Source organism: Centruroides sculpturatus, unplaced genomic scaffold (genome assembly GCF_000671375.1).
Source record: "Centruroides sculpturatus isolate CEXI.00-Female unplaced genomic scaffold, Cexi_2.0 scaffold1485, whole genome shotgun sequence".
NCBI classification, from domain to species: Eukaryota; Metazoa; Arthropoda; class Arachnida; order Scorpiones; family Buthidae; genus Centruroides; species Centruroides sculpturatus.
In genome coordinates, this window is record NW_019385640.1 from 171,946 (window position 1) to 188,603 (window position 16,658).

General features: G+C 30.4%; 1 protein-coding gene across 1 annotated transcript; it reads right to left on the reverse strand.

Moving 5' to 3' along the window:
- Positions 1-464: 464 nt before the first annotated feature.
- LOC111640816 (3-hydroxy-3-methylglutaryl-coenzyme A reductase-like) lies at positions 465-11,505 on the reverse strand. Its single transcript, XM_023386879.1, has 4 exons — positions 11,224-11,505; positions 4,838-5,032; positions 1,850-2,008; positions 465-590 (listed from the first exon to the last, which is right to left on the reverse strand). Exons 1-4 carry the CDS (start codon positions 11,284-11,286, stop codon positions 480-482), a joined length of 528 nt encoding a protein of 175 aa, XP_023242647.1. The 5' UTR covers positions 11,287-11,505; the 3' UTR covers positions 465-479.
- Between the last annotated feature and the right edge of the window lie 5,153 nt (positions 11,506-16,658).

Sequence of the window (16,658 nt, forward strand, 5' to 3'; positions counted from 1 at the left end):
AAGTATGGTTCCTTTCACTTTCTGGCTCCTAAGGGCATGCCTTTCTGTTATGTTCCAACAACATCATTCATATCTGAAATTTTGTCCATAAGGATACTACAAGCCTATATTAATTTAGATATAATTATTAAACTTATCAGAAGATGAAACCCAATGCCTACCTCTAACCAAATTACTTCACATTGGGCTATATTAATCCTACTAATTTAATTAGTAGGATTAACATAGCTCAATGTAATCCAGCAATCGTTGACTCTTTTCTATACACATGAGAATTATATCAATACATAATCTTGGAAGAAAGTTTATAAAATTAAACCAAAATGGAGATATGTGGTTGATAAAATATCCTAATTTCTAAAAGATAAGTTGTTAATATGAAAGTTTTAAAATTATTTAATCTCAAGAAACAAAATTATTTGAATCAATCTTTTTCTAACACCTTAATAGAAAAAAAAAATTAAACAATTTTTATAAGACTAAATAATTTTAAAAACAACATACACGGCTTGTTGAACGGAAGGTAATCTCACGACGGGACCTCTTGTCATGCCGTCTCCAGTAACATTACTTTTTACACCACCTGAAAGCTGAATACAGATCGATTAAAATAAAATTTTTTTATAAAAATATTAAAGTGCTACATACAAAACTTAATCAAGATTTTTAAAAAAATCAATAAAATTTCTATGTAATTAAAAAAATATTATTTTGTTTTCATATTTTAACTTGATTATAAATTTTGTAATTTTTAAACCACCTGCAAATTATAAAATTTTATACAGTTTAACACATCTATACAACTTTCACTACTCTGCACTATACAAATATCACTACCGATCCACATACATACAAACAACACATTAAACAACACATTAAAAAACTCCTTTATACCCAAATGTTACTTCTAAAACAAACATTTGTTTTTCTGTTTTCATTCTGGAATGTCTTCAAGCAAATTAACAAATTACATTATCAGTAATCTTGTTAACATATATTATGTTAAAAAGATTAGTTGTTTTGTCTATTATGCATATAATATAGGCATAACAGACACAATCCTCTGCATAAACACATAGGTATTAAAACATTACTTTTATAATTCAATAATAAGAGCTAACGATATTAATAATTTATGTTGACAGAATACATAATTCAATAGAAGAAACTTTTAACATATACGCGTTAAATTACAAATAAATGGCGCTAAATCTACAAGTACTTTCGACGATAATTATTTTTGTCTTCATCAGGTCGTTAAAACATTTAAAATCTTTTTTTGAATACAAATAACAAATCATTCCAAGTGTATTAACGTTTTGGAATGAGAGCAACGGTAGAACATAAAACAATTTTTAAATGAAAACACGCGTGGTTATAAGTCGCATGTGTTAAACGCCTCCAAATTGTGGAGCTAGATACGTTGTTTTAGATGGTTATACAAATTGATCCACAAAGGGGGCAAATCAAGTGTGGGGGTGCTGCAGGGTTTTAATATGTTGGTAAGAAGGGCTTCCCAAATATACACAAGATTTCTATCGTTGCTCTAATTCCAAAATGTTAATACGCTTGGAACAATTTGTTATTTGTATTCAAAAAAGGATTTTAAATGTTTTAATGACCTGATGAAGATGAAAATAATTATCATCAAAAGTGCTTGTCGATTTAGCGACATTTATTTGTAATTTAATGTGTATATGTTAAAAGTTTCTTCTATTAAACGATTGGCATGCTGTCCATCACTGTATTATAGATACATAATTCAATTTTTAACAGACTCATCATTAAAGATAAATAAAACTATATTAATTTATCAATCATCAGAAGAAATTTAATAAAGTTCTCTTACACTAATTGCACGACATCCCCTGTTAGTGCTGGCAACCAAGCAACCTTCTGTCGTTGCCATTGGAATGTAATAATTCTTTCCATCTAGCAACAAAGGTCCTGCAATTCCCACTGGAAGTGGCATATATCCAATTACATTTTCACAGCAGACACCCATTACCTATTTAACAATTTAAAAATAAAAAGATTAGTTTAAACTTTTACAAAATATTAATTTATTGCAAATTTATATTACAAAATTTCTACTAAGTCAAACTAGCCACAGCAATTAACTTAACAAATCAAACTGTACATCTTTGACAATATATAACAGTTTCCAGTTTTGAATTGGTCAACAGGCCATCTTTAGACATAAAAGACATTTGACAGTCCTCTTACATTCTTTTACAGCAAAAGATGGCCAATTAACTGTGTAAAGAACATTTGCATTTCCATAAACTGTTAACAAATGTTAAAAGTGTATGATTTGCTTTAGTTTTAAAGCAAATATATGGTACAATCTCAATAATCCAATCACATGTTAATTTGGCATGTCCAATAATCTGACATTAGACTCTCAGGTATTATCGGTACTGCAGTCAAACCATAGACAAGCTTTCTGCTAGTGAAAATGCTAGTTCTTGCTAAATTTGACCATTTTTCTACTAAACATGGAATGATATCAAACCCGAGCTTGGGCACGATATTAAACATTGTTGGGCTCACTATAAAAGAAAACAATACTACATAACTATAAAAATTAGTCTTTCAGAATTTTTCACCAAAAATACTGTATCTCCTACTAAATTTAGTTGAATCCATCAACTTGGCAATAACAGCACATTCAAATATTTTGATCAATAATCCAACTTCTTTCATTGCATTAGCAATTGACTTCATGTTAAATTCATTTATGTACTCAATTATTTAATTATGTCAATTGTAGTCATATTTCATCATATTTTTATTGTGTTTAAATCATTAATTTATCAAAATGTATAAACATCCAATAGTCCAACACTGTTCTGGACTTATACGTCAGATTTCCAAGATCATACTGAACTTTAAACAAGTATAAAAAAAATCACAATATTAAAATTAAAAGATAATTTAAAATTTTCAAAAATGTTTTGATTTGTTTTCATTATTTTCATTTCTCATCAGCAGATAAATAATAAAATTATAACTGGATTATATCTATTATTTTTATATTACAATTATTATTTGAAAAACAAGCATTCGTCTTTATAAAATTATTACAAATAATTTTCATATATGTCATAATGAACTGAACACGGCACAACTATTTTTATTAAATATAGCTATAATTTTTCTTATAAAAGCTATATTTAAAGAGGTTCTGATAATCTCTCAAATAGCTAAACACATTAATTTAAAGAAGATTTAAGAGAACTAATTAAAAGATTACTGTGAGGATCTGAATTCAGACTTTCCGTGTGTTTATATCCTTTCATTCAATAGTGTCATAAGATCACAGTGCAGCTATACTTTCGTTCAATAACTGTCAACTGTTACACCTGGAAGTTAAACATCTGTTAAGTTCTCAGGTCTAATAAAGACGCTTTCTCATCACCTTTCGACCTAGTATCGCAATTTTAACAATTCAACATTAGACAAGAACAAAGTGAGTCAGTCGTCGCCAGTTCTTCCATCAGATTACTTCTACATAATATCTGTGCTCCTTGGGATACTTCTTCGCTTGTGAATATCAAGAATCGTCTAATATCAAGGGAAAAGAACTATTGGACTATTGGACTTAACACTACCTTCCCGAACTTTCTGTCTTACCGACTGGATCCAGATCAAGATATCAAAAAAAGGTATTTATCGCCATGCGTATGAATTGTAAACTCTCTCTCTCGAGAACGCTCAGTTAACTTTACTATCGAACTTTATGGGCAACATATTGTAAGATATGTATTCCCTATCATTACCCATTAAACATTTGTTATGTTAATCTAGCCTACTAGTCTAATCACTTCCGGTGCGCTGTCTTTCCTTCTATCTCGACTTTGATCACTCACACACGCGACCGCTCACGCCCGAACGAAACGGTTTCTGTGTCTAGCCGTGAAGACACAGTGGTGTCAGTCCTGACGGAACCTGTCATTGAGATCTTCGCCGACGCGATGTCGCCCCTTCGGTCACGTGGTGCCGAAGTATAGGGAGGCCCTTCGGCATTGTCACATTACTAAAGAATCTAAACTAGCTAATTATTTAAAACAACTAAGTTGAAGAGACAAAGGTTCCTCCAGAAAGTCCTGATAATCAAGGATTTTCATATCAGAATAAGTGTTTTTAAAGACTTTCAAAAAGATATTAATTAATAAAGCCTTTCTATTCCAAAAAGTCCTTTATAAAATTTTTTAAATTCTTAAAAATATCAAAAGAATTCAGTACATCCTCAACAGATAAATCTGATATGTTTTCTTTTCTACCATAGAAGTATTTGTCTTGTTCTTTGTTTGATATGGCTTGTGTAAAATTACTTTTTCACCACCTCACATTGTAATAAATTTACTGATTTTAATGTTTTATGAAAATTAATTTGGAAGATAATTCATACTTCTCTCGTAATTCTATTTCTGTTAATTCAGAAATCAATCATTTCAAGAGTATTTTATCTATAATTTGTAAGATGTGATATTTACTACAGCAAAACATACAGTGGTACCTCGTACTTTAAACGACTAACTTTGAACATTCTGGAAATTTGAATCCAATAATTCAGCAGTTCACTTGCTTCTAAAAATTTCAAAACTATAGAGTCAAATGCTTCTAATTAGAAATTTCTAAATTAACTATATTGTATTTTTATATAACAAGATTAATATTTTTTCTGTAAGTTGTACATTTTTTATATTTTAACTCAGATTTCTTTTAAGCTCTTACATTTTAAAATAAAACTAAGAAATTAATTCCTTAAATTAAACTCTAAATTTTACATAAATAGATTATTTAGATTATTTTTGGGGGGAGAAAAACTTACCATTTCATAATTATAATTTGTAAAAGGAAGCTCATTTAATGCATCTTCACAATTTACTAATTTAGAAATAAATTTTCTCCGAACGACGACGGCACGTTCACAATTTCCAAGATCGTTCTCCAGTTTGTGAAGGGACAACTTTTTATTTTTCAGTAAAATTAATAATTCTTCATCTGTGAAATTCTGAATATCAGCCTATATAAAATGTAAAATAAATTTATTATAAAATAATCTTTTTCTAAGTTATCAGTTTATTAATTTTCAATCACTTTTTGTTTCTGACAATGTATTTCTACTGATAATTTATTTCTGAATCTAACCAAAAAAGTCACTGGGAAAGTGAAATATTTCAGAACAACACACAAAAAAAAATTTTCTATAATAAATGTTTTATCAATATGATTGAGTTAAAGGAATAGACTTCTAATGTATTAAATTTCACTCTAACACTTTCAGAAAAATATTGGACAGAAAACCGAGATCCAGTGCTGTCTAAAACAAAATTATTAGTTACTGTCAGTACACATTTATGATGACAGAATACATAGAATTGTTTTTATTAAGCAACTGCTGGTAAACACTGCTGGAGCAACTAGTAGTACTAGCTATCAATACTTTTTATAGTAATTCCAGCTGAAAAATATCTCTGAAAAGATCATTTTGAAATAAGATCTTTGATCAACAAAAATAATCAATAAATCATCTTTATTGGTTTCTTTGGTTCTATGAAATGAACTGTATAAAAATAGCAGAGATAGAAGACCCCTCTTAAAGTAAGTGGAATATGTTTTATTCTTGCTTTAGATAAAAAAAAATTATATCAGTATCATCAAAATTAATCTGTAAGAGTATAACATGGCATTACATCTGACAGGAATACAATGAATATGGATAAAAATGTCTTTGAAACCTTTGCAATTTTCAACATTTATATATTATGTATATTGTTATACCAACAAAATTCAAATGGTTTCATCATAACAGAAAATATATAATGAATATTGTATTGAATAAGAATATAATGAATAAGGTATGAATGAATAAATATATAATGAATATTTTATTAATAATACCGAAGTTTTTCATAATTTTATAAATATTTATCAGAAATTTTCTAATTAAAATATATAGTTATATAGATACTAGGGAGATTTGCTCTCTGCTTACTTTGCTCATTAGTCAGTCCCATAAGACTTGCCCCTTATTCCCAATATAGACCATTTGTAATAAAAATTTTGAAATGATTCATTGATTTCTAGTGCTGCTGTTTATACTTTTATTTTCCTTTCTGTGTGTATAAATAGTGTATCTATAAATGTCTTGCTGCACTTTTATCTATAAACAGGGTGATTCAATTTTTTATGTAAAAAATTTCAGGGGATGATTCTTCAAATAGTTTCAACCATAAAATTTTATATAAGTATATCATCCTCCACATTGATTGGTGCTCCATGCACATATTAAACATTATGTAAATTTAAAAGTATGCTGTTTTAAACATTAGCAAATCCTCTTCTGCATGGCTTACAGAATTCTGTTTGTTCTCTGTTCAATCAATTTTGATTAAACTTTGCCATTTTCCATTAATTGCAATGAGGAATCCAAAAACATAATAAAAAATAGGGGCCCATGACTTTGTCTTTGAGATATAAGCTCATAGCACAAGCGTGCATGATAAAGCAATATCACATGAATTGCATGACTTCGTTGGGCAATGTTCCATGGTCACTAGCATGTCTTCTATGGGGTTACAGCAGCGGTACCTGCAAACTACAAAAAAGGGACACAAGCTATAAAAAAGACATTGTATATATATATTAGTTACTCATTTTTATCACAGAAAACTTTTTACCAATGACAAAATGAAAATATTTGTTATTAACCGAAAATTTGTTCTAGTGGGTCATGATGGCCACAAGGTACCAGTGTATTTGATATACACAATAGCACAATTACTTAATTAACTGTGTTAATCAAGTAATATCTGTATATATATATGTATATATCAGGTCAGTCCATAAGTTCGTGCATATTTTATTACCTTGAGAAAAATCTTGTTTTGCTATTAAAAATGCCAGTCTAATGTGATACCTTTTACACTGAAGTGTTAAATTGGATCTCATTCATATAATACTGTTCAGAATTGGGAACATTTTAGTTGTTTATTTTCGTTAAAATGGAAGTAACAGATGAATATAAGAGACATGTTTTATACTTTTTATTTTTAAGTGATGAGAATGCTACAAATGCAGCCAAAAAATTAAATACTGTTCATAATCAAACTGTAATTAGTGTAAGGACTGCGCAGAAGTGGTTTGAAAGATTTAGAAATAATGATTTTAGTGTGGAGGATAAGGCTCGTACTGGAAGACCCGTTGACTTTGATGATGATGCTCTCTCTGCACTAGTTGAAGCAGAACCATCTTTAACAGTTGATGAAATTGCGGAACGTTTAAATTCATCCCATGGAACTGTTCATAGACATCTACAACAAATCGGAAAAGTTTCAAAGCTAGGAAAATGGATACCACATGAACTGTCAATAGCTAACTGACAACAACGTCAACTGCTCAACTCCAAAGCTTCAACTGGGAAATTTTACCTCATCCACCATATTTGCCAGATATTGCTCCCAGTGATTATCATCTTTTTCGGAGTTTGCAGAATTTTTTAAAAGGAAAAACTTTTGAGGATGAGAACAATGTAAAAAAGGCTATTTCTGAATATTTTGATTCAAAACCGAAATCATTTTACAAAGACGGGATTAAAAAGCTACCATCAAGATGGCAAGAAATTGTACAAAATAATAGTGAATACATTATAGATTGAAATAAGATTTAATTAAAATTTTTTGTTGCTTTTTTTGTAATAAAAATGCACACGAACTTATGGACTGACTGATACATAGATCTGACAGTGTATATATATATATATATATATATATATACACACACACAGATCTATGTACAGTAGAGCATTGATTATCCGAATACTGATCATCCTAAACATTGGTTAACTGATAATGTTCTAGTCGGCAAATTCAAATTTCCACTAGTGCTGTGGCGCTGCAATATTTGGCTATGTCTTGGTCTACTCCAACATTATTTTTGTTGGTGTGCATTTTTTAGCTAGCAGCACTGGCATGACCATGAGAGGGTACTTAAGGATGCACCAGTATTTGAACAAGGCTTTTTCCCCCTTGTGTGGAGTGGTGAGTTTGCTTGTTTTGTGTGGTGTTTTTCTGATGACAAGTGTGTCCTGCATGTATAGAGGATGGAATCAGAATCCATTTTCATTGGAGATATTAATTTTGGGTCTGTGAATTCCACACTTGTAACAGATCATGCTGTATGTACTGTAGTGTACTGTTCACAATAGCGACTAAACATAAATGCATTGTTCTCTGTGTTTTCAATAAACTTAAAATAATAGACCAGTTGAAGAGTGGTGCTAGTAAAATCAAGCTTAGGAATATGGAGTTGGATATGCCATAACATCAGACATTAAAAAGAATAGTGATGCCATTAAAAAATTTGCGAATGTACTTGACAGTGAAGACAGAAGCTAGCACAGAAAAACGATGAAAATGACAGAAACCAGGATTTAAACACTGCAGTTTACACATGATTCATGCAGGTATGTAGCCAAAAACAACCAATAAGTGCCTTTTGATTTGTGAAAAAGCTCTTGAAATGAACAAGAAACTAGGGGGTAACAGTGATTTTAAAGCAACTACCAGCTGGCTTATGCATTTCAAATCTAGGCATGGAATTAGGGAATTGGACATCCAGTGTGACAAACTTTCGGCTGATACTGGAGCAGCTGAACATTTGAAAGAATCTTTTAAAAACATGATTGATAAGGAGAGCTACAAAAAAAAACCAATGTCTACAATGCAGATGAAACTGGTTTGTATTGGAAGAAACTGCCAACAAAATCCCTAGTTTCTAAGAATGAAATGTCAACACCTGGTTTTAAGGCAAGCAAATCATCCATCACTGTTATGGTATGCAGAAATGTTACTGGAACACACAGGCTACCTTTGCTAATCATAGGAAAGTCTAAAAATCCGCAGTGCTTTAAGGGAATAAAAAAATTGCCAGTCTCCTACAAAAATCAAAAGAATTCATGGATGGATGCAAACATTTTTATAGAATGATATGACACTATATTTATCCTGAAGTTAAAAAGCATCAGCTTAAAACTGGGAATTCTGAAAATATTTTGTTGTTGATCAATAACACCCCAAGTCATCCCTCAAACATTTCACTGGAAAGAGAAAACGGAAAGTTTAAAGTTGTTTTCTTGCCTCCCAACATTACTTGATTTTTCCAACCAATGGACCATGGGGTCATTGAATGCTTCAAATGTTATTACAGAAAGGCATTGCTGCATATGGTAATGATTGGGGAAAAATATGAAAAAACAATTTAGCAAATGTACACTGAAATTAACTTGAAGGATGCTGTGTACATGGCAGCAGAAGCTCGGGCTACTGTCAATGACACTACACTGGCAACAGCTTGGAATAAGCTCCTACCATCAGATAAGTCTATCACTGCACCTGAAGAGTCACCAAATAGCCAATTTGTATCACAACTGTTTGGACTGATTAAAGAATGTTCTGGATTTGAAGAATGTGACAAGGAAAACATTCAAGATTGGCTTGAATGTGATGTCGATGACCTTGGCTATCAAGTATTGTTGGATGGTGAAAACAAGCCAGTGTCATTGACGACCAAGACCCTTGTGACAATGAGAAAGAGTATAGCAATGATGACCAAGATGAAAAAGGACCATCCAGTGAGAAAGCTTTTCACTGACTTGAGACAGCTATGAAGTGGTTAGAACAGCAAGAAGAATGTGATGCTGTCCAATTGACGTCTTTAAAACATTGCAAGATTTAGTGGCAAAAAAAATGAGTCTTGGCTGTGAAGAAAAAGACAATTTTGGACTTCTTTTCCTAAACTGCAGGTATACTTTAATGTACTACTTATGTAAAGTACGTATTTGTAAGACGTGTGATACAAAATATATACAGTACAGTTTTGTGTTTAATATATTTTTTCATAAATGATCAGTTATCCAAACACCCCCAGTCCTGAATTGTTTTGAATAATCGATGCTCTACTGTACATAGATCTGTATATATATACACACAGATATTCCTTGATCAACTCAGTTAATTAATCCCTTGATGCTTATCGTGTATATCAAATACACTGGTACCTTGGTACTCTACCAAATAATCACAAACCACTAGAACAAATTTTTGTTTAATAACAAATATTTTCATTTTGTCATCAGTAAAAAAGTTTTCTGTAAAACTGAGTAACTAATTTAAAAATAAAATGAAATATTAGAGTTCCATTAGGGATTAAGAAAAAGGCAACCTGACGACATAGGGAGGGTCACATGTCTCAAGCGCCTCAATGTACGAGTTCCCCTGGCTCATAAAATTGAGTTTCTTCTCAAAATCTAATGGGACAATTTTGATAAAACTTTGCCATTTTCCATTAATTATGATGAGGAGTACAAAAATGCAATAAGGGCCAATTTAAATGTAAAAAAATAGGAGTCTATGACTTCATTTTCAATGCACAGAGGTATTAAAGTGACAATGTCCATGCTCTCTAGTGCAACTGAGCATACCTAACAGAATTTAAACGTAGGGTAAACAATAAAAATAACATTGTGTGCACTTACTGAAAAATAGGCGTGAAAAATAAACAAAACACAAGAGCAATTGCTTTGTTCTTGGATCACATCTTTGTGTTGGCAAGTGCAAGGATAGTCTCTCTGTACCCAACCAGAGCAAGGATTGCTTCTCCCATGGCCAGCAAGTACAAAAAATTTTTTTTTTTTTTTTTTTGTGGCAGCAAGTGCAAAGTTTACCTGTCTGCATACATCTGAACTTCTTTCCTTCTAGCTCCACCTCAATTCTATCATGATACAACAAAGTCATGTCTAAATTCTGTTAGGTATGCTCAGTTGCACTAGAGAGCATGGACATTGTCCTAGGATATTCTTTATATGCTTTATTGTAAAGCAAATAATTAGAGGCCTTAGGGATGAAATGACCTCAAGTTATTCTCAAACTTTAAATGGGGGAGAATTCTGGTTTATCTGACCCAAACAATTTTCATGATGCATGTGTCAAGTGGGCCACTTCTGATAAGCAAAATTGGCACTGTGAGTTGAATCAAATGCTAGATTAAGAAACCCGATGTTTTATTGTATTTTTGCATTGTTATTTATTAGGTTTTATCAGGGATCTCATTATTGGAGGTAATAATCTCTAGTCTTCAGACTTTAATCATGTAATTTAAAATAGTATTAATAAATAATAAAAGATTTCTAAAACAGTTAATAACATTGTATCTCACCTTCAGATCTAATAATCTCAAGCATTCGTCCAAAGTGCGAGGCTCTGATAGTTGATTGTTCATATTTTCAATTTTGTTTAAATTGCTATTTTCTTCTGTCTGAACTTCCTTATCTATTTTAAAATGAGTAATCACAGTTTCTTTGTTGTCATCCAGCGTAAATGACAACGACCTACTTGCATACAGATGTGACAAATAAGATGGTGATGACGATACGTATGGATTTCTTCCTTGATATTCCTGCTTTGTTAATGGCCAGCTTACTAATATAATATAGTAAATTATTATTATAAAAACAATTGTAATAAAAAATATTAAAAACTTTAAAACAACTAAACATAANTTTCATATTTTAACTTGATTATAAATTTTGTAATTTTTAAACCACCTGCAAATTATAAAATTTTATACAGTTTAACACATCTATACAACTTTCACTACTCTGCACTATACAAATATCACTACCGATCCACATACATACAAACAACACATTAAACAACACATTAAAAAACTCCTTTATACCCAAATGTTACTTCTAAAACAAACATTTGTTTTTCTGTTTTCATTCTGGAATGTCTTCAAGCAAATTAACAAATTACATTATCAGTAATCTTGTTAACATATATTATGTTAAAAAGATTAGTTGTTTTGTCTATTATGCATATAATATAGGCATAACAGACACAATCCTCTGCATAAACACATAGGTATTAAAACATTACTTTTATAATTCAATAATAAGAGCTAACGATATTAATAATTTATGTTGACAGAATACATAATTCAATAGAAGAAACTTTTAACATATACGCGTTAAATTACAAATAAATGGCGCTAAATCTACAAGTACTTTCGACGATAATTATTTTTGTCTTCATCAGGTCGTTAAAACATTTAAAATCTTTTTTTGAATACAAATAACAAATCATTCCAAGTGTATTAACGTTTTGGAATGAGAGCAACGGTAGAACATAAAACAATTTTTAAATGAAAACACGCGTGGTTATAAGTCGCATGTGTTAAACGCCTCCAAATTGTGGAGCTAGATACGTTGTTTTAGATGGTTATACAAATTGATCCACAAAGGGGGCAAATCAAGTGTGGGGGTGCTGCAGGGTTTTAATATGTTGGTAAGAAGGGCTTCCCAAATATACACAAGATTTCTATCGTTGCTCTAATTCCAAAATGTTAATACGCTTGGAACAATTTGTTATTTGTATTCAAAAAAGGATTTTAAATGTTTTAATGACCTGATGAAGATGAAAATAATTATCATCAAAAGTGCTTGTCGATTTAGCGACATTTATTTGTAATTTAATGTGTATATGTTAAAAGTTTCTTCTATTAAACGATTGGCATGCTGTCCATCACTGTATTATAGATACATAATTCAATTTTTAACAGACTCATCATTAAAGATAAATAAAACTATATTAATTTATCAATCATCAGAAGAAATTTAATAAAGTTCTCTTACACTAATTGCACGACATCCCCTGTTAGTGCTGGCAACCAAGCAACCTTCTGTCGTTGCCATTGGAATGTAATAATTCTTTCCATCTAGCAACAAAGGTCCTGCAATTCCCACTGGAAGTGGCATATATCCAATTACATTTTCACAGCAGACACCCATTACCTATTTAACAATTTAAAAATAAAAAGATTAGTTTAAACTTTTACAAAATATTAATTTATTGCAAATTTATATTACAAAATTTCTACTAAGTCAAACTAGCCACAGCAATTAACTTAACAAATCAAACTGTACATCTTTGACAATATATAACAGTTTCCAGTTTTGAATTGGTCAACAGGCCATCTTTAGACATAAAAGACATTTGACAGTCCTCTTACATTCTTTTACAGCAAAAGATGGCCAATTAACTGTGTAAAGAACATTTGCATTTCCATAAACTGTTAACAAATGTTAAAAGTGTATGATTTGCTTTAGTTTTAAAGCAAATATATGGTACAATCTCAATAATCCAATCACATGTTAATTTGGCATGTCCAATAATCTGACATTAGACTCTCAGGTATTATCGGTACTGCAGTCAAACCATAGACAAGCTTTCTGCTAGTGAAAATGCTAGTTCTTGCTAAATTTGACCATTTTTCTACTAAACATGGAATGATATCAAACCCGAGCTTGGGCACGATATTAAACATTGTTGGGCTCACTATAAAAGAAAACAATACTACATAACTATAAAAATTAGTCTTTCAGAATTTTTCACCAAAAATACTGTATCTCCTACTAAATTTAGTTGAATCCATCAACTTGGCAATAACAGCACATTCAAATATTTTGATCAATAATCCAACTTCTTTCATTGCATTAGCAATTGACTTCATGTTAAATTCATTTATGTACTCAATTATTTAATTATGTCAATTGTAGTCATATTTCATCATATTTTTATTGTGTTTAAATCATTAATTTATCAAAATGTATAAACATCCAATAGTCCAACACTGTTCTGGACTTATACGTCAGATTTCCAAGATCATACTGAACTTTAAACAAGTATAAAAAAAATCACAATATTAAAATTAAAAGATAATTTAAAATTTTCAAAAATGTTTTGATTTGTTTTCATTATTTTCATTTCTCATCAGCAGATAAATAATAAAATTATAACTGGATTATATCTATTATTTTTATATTACAATTATTATTTGAAAAACAAGCATTCGTCTTTATAAAATTATTACAAATAATTTTCATATATGTCATAATGAACTGAACACGGCACAACTATTTTTATTAAATATAGCTATAATTTTTCTTATAAAAGCTATATTTAAAGAGGTTCTGATAATCTCTCAAATAGCTAAACACATTAATTTAAAGAAGATTTAAGAGAACTAATTAAAAGATTACTGTGAGGATCTGAATTCAGACTTTCCGTGTGTTTATATCCTTTCATTCAATAGTGTCATAAGATCACAGTGCAGCTATACTTTCGTTCAATAACTGTCAACTGTTACACCTGGAAGTTAAACATCTGTTAAGTTCTCAGGTCTAATAAAGACGCTTTCTCATCACCTTTCGACCTAGTATCGCAATTTTAACAATTCAACATTAGACAAGAACAAAGTGAGTCAGTCGTCGCCAGTTCTTCCATCAGATTACTTCTACATAATATCTGTGCTCCTTGGGATACTTCTTCGCTTGTGAATATCAAGAATCGTCTAATATCAAGGGAAAAGAACTATTGGACTATTGGACTTAACACTACCTTCCCGAACTTTCTGTCTTACCGACTGGATCCAGATCAAGATATCAAAAAAAGGTATTTATCGCCATGCGTATGAATTGTAAACTCTCTCTCTCGAGAACGCTCAGTTAACTTTACTATCGAACTTTATGGGCAACATATTGTAAGATATGTATTCCCTATCATTACCCATTAAACATTTGTTATGTTAATCTAGCCTACTAGTCTAATCACTTCCGGTGCGCTGTCTTTCCTTCTATCTCGACTTTGATCACTCACACACGCGACCGCTCACGCCCGAACGAAACGGTTTCTGTGTCTAGCCGTGAAGACACAGTGGTGTCAGTCCTGACGGAACCTGTCATTGAGATCTTCGCCGACGCGATGTCGCCCCTTCGGTCACGTGGTGCCGAAGTATAGGGAGGCCCTTCGGCATTGTCACATTACTAAAGAATCTAAACTAGCTAATTATTTAAAACAACTAAGTTGAAGAGACAAAGGTTCCTCCAGAAAGTCCTGATAATCAAGGATTTTCATATCAGAATAAGTGTTTTTAAAGACTTTCAAAAAGATATTAATTAATAAAGCCTTTCTATTCCAAAAAGTCCTTTATAAAATTTTTTAAATTCTTAAAAATATCAAAAGAATTCAGTACATCCTCAACAGATAAATCTGATATGTTTTCTTTTCTACCATAGAAGTATTTGTCTTGTTCTTTGTTTGATATGGCTTGTGTAAAATTACTTTTTCACCACCTCACATTGTAATAAATTTACTGATTTTAATGTTTTATGAAAATTAATTTGGAAGATAATTTGGAAGATAATTCATACTTCTCTCGTAATTCTATTTCTGTTAATTCAGAAATCAATCATTTCAAGAGTATTTTATCTATAATTTGTAAGATGTGATATTTACTACAGCAAAACATACAGTGGTACCTCGTACTTTAAACGACTAACTTTGAACATTCTGGAAATTTGAATCCAATAATTCAGCAGTTCACTTGCTTCTAAAAATTTCAAAACTATAGAGTCAAATGCTTCTAATTAGAAATTTCTAAATTAACTATATTGTATTTTTATATAACAAGATTAATATTTTTTCTGTAAGTTGTACATTTTTTATATTTTAACTCAGATTTCTTTTAAGCTCTTACATTTTAAAATAAAACTAAGAAATTAATTCCTTAAATTAAACTCTAAATTTTACATAAATAGATTATTTAGATTATTTTTGGGGGGAGAAAAACTTACCATTTCATAATTATAATTTGTAAAAGGAAGCTCATTTAATGCATCTTCACAATTTACTAATTTAGAAATAAATTTTCTCCGAACGACGACGGCACGTTCACAATTTCCAAGATCGTTCTCCAGTTTGTGAAGGGACAACTTTTTATTTTTCAGTAAAATTAATAATTCTTCATCTGTGAAATTCTGAATATCAGCCTATATAAAATGTAAAATAAATTTATTATAAAATAATCTTTTTCTAAGTTATCAGTTTATTAATTTTCAATCACTTTTTGTTTCTGACAATGTATTTCTACTGATAATTTATTTCTGAATCTAACCAAAAAAGTCACTGGGAAAGTGAAATATTTCAGAACAACACACAAAAAAAAATTTTCTACAATAAATGTTTTATCAATATGATTGAGTTAAAGGAATAGACTTCTAATGTATTAAATTTCACTCTAACACTTTCAGAAAAATATTGGACAGAAAACCGAGATCCAGTGCTGTCTAAAACAAAATTATTAGTTACTGTCAGTACACATTTATGATGACAGAATACATAGAATTGTTTTTATTAAGCAACTGCTGGTAAACACTGCTGGAGCAACTAGTAGTACTAGCTATCAATACTTTTTATAGTAATTCCAGCTGAAAAATATCTCTGAAAAGATCATTTTGAAATAAGATCTTTGATCAACAAAAATAATCAATAAATCATCTTTATTGGTTTCTTTGGTTCTATGAAATGAACTGTATAAAAATAGCAGAGATAGAAGACCCCTCTTAAAGTAAGTGGAATATGTTTTATTCTTGCTTTAGATAAAAAAAAATTATATCAGTATCATCAAAATTAATCTGTAAGAGTATAACATGGCATTACATCTGACAGGAATACAATGAATATGGATAAAAATGTCTTTGAAACCTTTGCAATTTTCAACATTTATATATTATGTATATTGTTATACCAACA

Excerpts from the sequence above, each read along its gene's own strand:
- LOC111640816 (XM_023386879.1), bottom strand. The coding sequence starts at position 11,286 with ATGAACAATCAACTATCAGAGCCTCGCACTTTGGACGAATGCTTGAGA. Across the intron at positions 5,033-11,223 it reads TGAGATTATTAGATCTGAAG|GCTGATATTCAGAATTTCAC; the intron begins GTGAGATACAAT and ends CATTTTATATAG. Across the intron at positions 591-1,849 it reads GGGGATGTCGTGCAATTAGT|CTTTCAGGTGGTGTAAAAAG; the intron begins GTAAGAGAACTT and ends ATCTGTATTCAG.